At 41.9% G+C, this 5,974-nt stretch overlaps 1 protein-coding gene across 1 annotated transcript; it reads right to left on the minus strand.

The window, feature by feature from the left end:
- Positions 1–3,275: 3,275 nt before the first annotated feature.
- hoxc11a (homeobox C11a) lies at positions 3,276–5,668 on the minus strand. The gene is given in 3 exon segments (XM_034087023.1): positions 3,276–3,508; positions 4,809–5,539; positions 5,541–5,668. Coding segments are annotated over 3 exon segments (1,092 nt in total).
- Positions 5,669–5,974: the final 306 nt, after the last annotated feature.

Below are 5,974 nucleotides of genomic sequence, written 5' to 3' on the forward strand. Positions count from 1 at the left end.
TTGTAAATTATCTTACACATTTCAATATAAATACACACCTTTCCCTTGACTCAAAAAGCACATATGTTTTGTTTATAGCCTAGTTAAATTCCCAAATATAAAATAAAGTCTTATTGATAGTTTATAGCATCATATCGAAAACTGAGATTCTTTAAAACTATTCCTCAGATTTTATGGAGCTGAATCAATCAATTTTCCTTTTGCATTTTAATGGCACCAGGCTTCATCTTTCCCTCCTGGCTCGCCTCATCTAAACACACCGCCATTTTCCTTCACCACCCCAACAACTAAACAGGAGTGATCTCATGAGCTGCATTCCAGCAGAGTGGACTGTACTTCTGTCACAAAACACACCTCGAAGTGAGTGTTTCGAGGACTAATAATACTACTGTGATGTCACCGAGGCATCCATCTCAGGAAACACTTTCAAGATCCCGTTGAGGAAACAAAACAGTGCAGAGGCCGGGATACTCCTGGCCCTCGTGTGGTTGATAGACAACATTTGCAGGAGCCTCTGCAGCCTTATACATTAGTGACGTTGTGTGTTGCTGACACCTATAGGCTACAAATTACCCACGTCACCGTCCCAGGGCCAAGGTTGGTGGGTCTGGCGAAATGGGGGCTCCTATAGCCTTGATCTCTGCTAGTGTGCATCGCCTTTCTTTTGTCAGAACAGCCACCTGTCCTTCCTGATATTACACCGACATATGCAGATTGAGCCTAACCTTAATTCCTGTAACATTTCTGCCAGGTGTTCATTAATGCATGCACTAAAAGGTGTGTATTACGTGGATATCCACCAGTTTTCTTTCCCTTTTATCTTTTCTTTATTTGCATTAAAATAATGTAAAACCCTTGGCCAGCACCTTGACCGAGCCAGATCTAATTAAACACTCGGAAGTAAATAGAAAGCCATGCAACAGTCTGCGCTGTAAAATCCACTTGATCCATGCACAGCAGCATGAGCAGGTTTCACATCTAAAGACAGATATCAAAGGATAGGCTGACTCACGTATACCCACGCACGCACAAACCGTCATGTTTGCCTAGGAACCACCCATTATGACTTAGCACGGTGCGACAGACCCACAACAACAACAAATTGTCTTTAGCAAAACAAATATCTACAGTTTACCAACATGTTTTAAAACGTCTCATGCGTGAAAACGTATACATTTTACAAGGACAATAAAGTGTATTTACTGGGCGTGCTAAAGCTGGCCAAGTTACCTGTTGTAGTTTAATGCGAGGGGTAAAAGTTGGGCTCTGTACACATTCCATTTTCTGTTCCCACTCACTCCCATTGGCCCATTCCGCTGCTGCACACATTTCCGGGCTAAAGGGGCTCCTTGATTCCACTTTATTGCAGCGGGTTAAAGGTGAAGGCCTTGACATTATTGAAGTTCAAAGACTACATTTAATTATAAATTGTAGTTAGTGCACACGTGCAATCATCATGCACATATGTTGGGGAACACATAGGATATACACATGCGCTCAACCCAAGGGACACACGCACACATATTGCATAAAAAGGACATGCTAATTTTGATTGCCTTTCCCCTCGCTATCTCGTTTTAGAACTTTTACTACGTGTTCCAATTAGTCGACAATCATTTATTCATAGCTGGTGTGTTGAAATAGGCTGAGGTTCGATGTCAGCTCAGAAAAATAGGCTACTATCTCAAATGCGTGGCTGAATCGGAGCAGCAAAATATTACACAAGTACACGAGGTCTCTAGGCCAAATCCAGATAATTCAATAAATAAATAAAATTTACTCAATGGAAAATCTGTCCTCTGCAAACACTGGATTTGCCGCGGTTGTCCAATATTGAGATTAGAGGAATAGCGGATATGCATGGCGGTTGTGAGCAGAGGGGGTTGGGATGGTTTGACGTTACAGACTACACAGACCTAGTTCATGTCGAAACCTCTTTCCCCCCTCTTGGACATCCAGGGTTGCTTGTTTACTATTTACTGCGGAAGTGGACGCCATGTCCTCCGAACAGACGGTGCAATTAAGAGAAAAAAATAGCCATTTAGTGCCTGTCTTTATGGCAGTGTCTAGACTACAAGAGTGGCGATTCCATTTAGTGGGCACTAAAAGAGGTTATCATTCTAGTCTATTTCTCTACATTTCTAAGATCTGAGCTCTATCTATAAATTTAAACATGATCTTCCAGAGTGTTGTTATCTTAAAATCGTCGAAAATCTGACAAGTGTATAGGCCCGCCGGACCTTTTCCTCAGTTTCACAACCGCCACCAAATCTGCCACAGCAAAATCGTGTATCGCCATGAACTATCCTGAACACAAGTTTAAAGTGTGCTATTGTTATGAGGGCCAGTGTTAAGTGAAACAGTTATGAGGCAGTTGCTTTTTCCAAAAAGCTCCGACTCACGAACGAGTAAAAGCAGCGAACATTTCGTGCTTTTATGAATAAATACATATTGTAATTGCAATTATGATGGCACAAAAAGCACAAAGTCGTTGAGTTTTGCCTATATGTTTTTGTTTATTTCATAGGTATTATATTAATGATACACAGGCCAATAATCTGTTGCTCCTCTCTGAAATCCAAAGCACCAATGTTTAAGCAAATAATGTAACGAGTGTTGGCGTTAAAGCTGTTAAAGTTGTATGGGCAGTGTACTGAAAAATAGCAGCAGGGATAGGGGAAAGGAGATTCAACATATACGCCTATTTACAGTCACCAATGCACATAGGCTACTATGTACAGGGGGATATACTTTCACAGATTGGACGTCACAGTTGTTAAATGGTGAAACAAATGTAGCCAGTATATTTGCTATAACTTGTTCATACTCTGGTCAAGAAATAATTAGATAATGATATGCTATACATATACCAGAGGGACGGCGAAGAGCTAAAAGTTGTCTGCGCAATAAGGATTTAAACTGTTTGTTACATTTGATATTTTAACAACAAATATGTCTATATGAACAATATAATAACACAATAAAGAATCGTGATAAATAGAGAGACATATTCAAGAACAGCATAGGTATAAATGATTATTCTAACCATGTAGGCCTTTCTGGGGACCAGCAAGAAATGCACCGCCGCCCATGGGGCAATAAGAAAATGGCGACTTTATCCCATGCAGGCTTATTACTCCCACTGTCCACTTTAACATTGCACTGTTGGTGATATGGGCTCCTTTATAAAATGGTTATGCCCACAATTACAATTCAACGAGATAAGAGTGGGCCTCAATGTCACTGACAAAGATTGTGACACGTTCTGCTCCTGCTCACAATAGGGGGTTTCCAGAGAAGTACTGGAGGCGATCTCTGCTCAGCTTCTTTTCTTTCATTCTTCTATTCTGAAACCAAATTTTAACCTGACGGTCGGAGAGGTTTAGCATTCGGGAAAGCTGAAGCCTTTTCTCTTTGTTGATGTAAACGTTAAAGAAGAATTCCCGCTCCAGCTCGCGAATCTGAAATTTAGAATAGGGACACCTCTTCTTCCTTGTGCGAGGAGTGCCTACAAAAAAAAAACATTTAAAAATAAATTATTAGTATTAATTGCAACACATCACAGGCATTAACGATAATAATATGTATACAACGTAGGCGACTTTAGGTCTGATGTGACTAGGCTCACCAGATGCATATATAATTCAGTTTCAGTGACATTCGTAATAATAACATTTCTGTCAACATTCACAAGGCAAAGTCGCTGAGGCTATCACATAAACCAGCCATAAAGAGTGTTAAATATCCGAATCGCTGAGAGGAAATAATATCAACTTACAGGCTCTAAGTACGTGTTTATCTGTTATAAATATACAACAACAAAAGTATTTCACCGCATTATGTCCACCACATTCCTCTGGAGCTAAACTAACTATTTACACAATCTTTTGGCAGTGAGTTAAAATGCATCACCAATGGTTGCAATAGCCTATGTAGACCCCTGTGGCCTTATAACTTCGTATCAAACTGGTGACTTGGGAAATAGATGGAGTTTTTTTATGTTTTCTGTGGGGAAGAGGGTCAGTCTCAGTTTGCTTGTGTCTGCAGCCTGGTTGGGCTAATGCAATGTCCATGAGACTGAACACCAATGTCTAACAGCTATTTAGGAATTTTTAAATTAAGCATAATTTTACTAAAATCTTGCCATTGAAGTTAACAGTGAACCCAGTTTACATCAAGGGAAGTCATATTGAATGGGGACATGGATTTGGAATTAAGATTTTTTTAAGAGGCTAATAATGTAATAGTTTAAATTGCAGACACATGCATTCTTCTCATGGACGATGCAAAACACTGGATTAACACTGATTCATTTAACCTACTGTAAACGGTTTCTAATCTGTCATTAGATAGATGGTTATCTAGATAGATGTCTATAAAAGGACGCATTTAACCGTAAAGTCAGTGATACACTGTGTAGCATTTCTTTTGCGGGCAAACCCAGTGCTAAAAGAAAATTCACAAGACGCCAAAAGCAATGTTCTGCCCAATTGGTTTTACTCTCGACAGCCCAACGAGAAAATCCTTTAAAATGCCCAACGCAAGTTCATGATCAAAGTTAACATTTGTCACAATAGCTCTCTCTTAAAAATTTCACAGACTCTCACCATAGAGGCGTCTGTGTATAACATCCTCTTTTTTTCAAAGCGCTTTCCCATCGTAAAAATTCTTCTCGTAGGAAGAAAGAGCTTTGTAGGGTTATAATAAAATCCTTTGAATGCTTATAAAACTCCACATAAAATCTGACCGACAAAACACCGGGCTAGTCCCCTTAACCTTCCCCCATTTTACAGCTTCGGTATACCTACTCGAGTGGCTGCTCTTGTTGGCGGTGCCGTCCTTGGTTGTTGCGGAGGAAGACCTGCATGAGCCTGAATTTGTATGTTCCTCCTCATCGTCTGGGTCCTTTTCCTGCTCCGGGGCTCCGGCTACAGAGGCTATGGGCTGCTCCTGCTGCTGCTGGGAGTCGCTTTCAAGCTTCCCCCCCTCGCCCTTTTGTAAACAATTGTCTGACTGATTGTCCGTGCTGCTGCAGTATGCGGTCTCAAAAAAGCGGTCGAAACCTTGCGGGAGGACGCTGTTTTTCCCCACGCCGGAGTAAAAACCCGTGGAGGGGTGATTGGAACCCGGATGGGTGTGATGGTGATGGTGGTGGCTGTACACACTCTCGTTCTTCATAAGCATTTCTGTCATGGTGGATGGTGGGAGACAATCCCTATGCACCAGATCCTCTCCCGAGTAGCACGATGCATAATTGCTTCTGTGGTGCCATTTACTAGCAGGGTCCAAGCCATATGAAACTTCCCGAACCGGCTGCACTTGAGACAGATTTGTAGAATAAGGGTAGCTGATTTGCCGGGACGGGGCCTGGGGAAGAAACGAGGAGACGGCTGAAAACTCCGGGACGTAGTAGGTGCAGCTGGGGAGGTAGATGTTGGACGCGCAGCCCGTCCTGTCCCCAAACTCGGATGTCCGGTCTTTGCGCGTCTGGGAGCAGAAGTTGCCCAGATTCACCGAGTTAAACATCTTTCTCTCTCTCGTACTCCGTACTATAGATAGATGTTTTGGATACGAGCTGCAGCAGAAGGGGGAAATTTGGGAAGGCGAGATGACGCGCAATCCGTCTAAGTCGCCCCGCAGACACGTGATCGAAAGTAGATATTGTCATATATCAATTTGGAAGAGTTGGATGTGTAGGAGTGGTTGGCTTTAGGTAAGATCGAGGAGGTTCAAACGAATAATTTTCAAACACCACAGGCACACAGAAAACCAGTAACAGATTCCTGCTTGCTGGGTTATGACAATTAGAGAGATATGTGCTGTGTTTATGTTTATGGGCTGGAGGTATAGGCTAGCTAAACAGCTACAGCTCCTTAAACAGGCATAGCACAAACTGCAGGGTGCACTCAGTGGCATGCATTTCATAGTGTTATGGAATTTTGCAGGTAAGATAATTATTATTACTATTATTAAA

Source organism: Pseudochaenichthys georgianus, chromosome 7 (assembly GCF_902827115.2).
Source record: "Pseudochaenichthys georgianus chromosome 7, fPseGeo1.2, whole genome shotgun sequence".
Lineage (NCBI taxonomy): Eukaryota > Metazoa > Chordata > Actinopteri > Perciformes > Channichthyidae > Pseudochaenichthys > Pseudochaenichthys georgianus.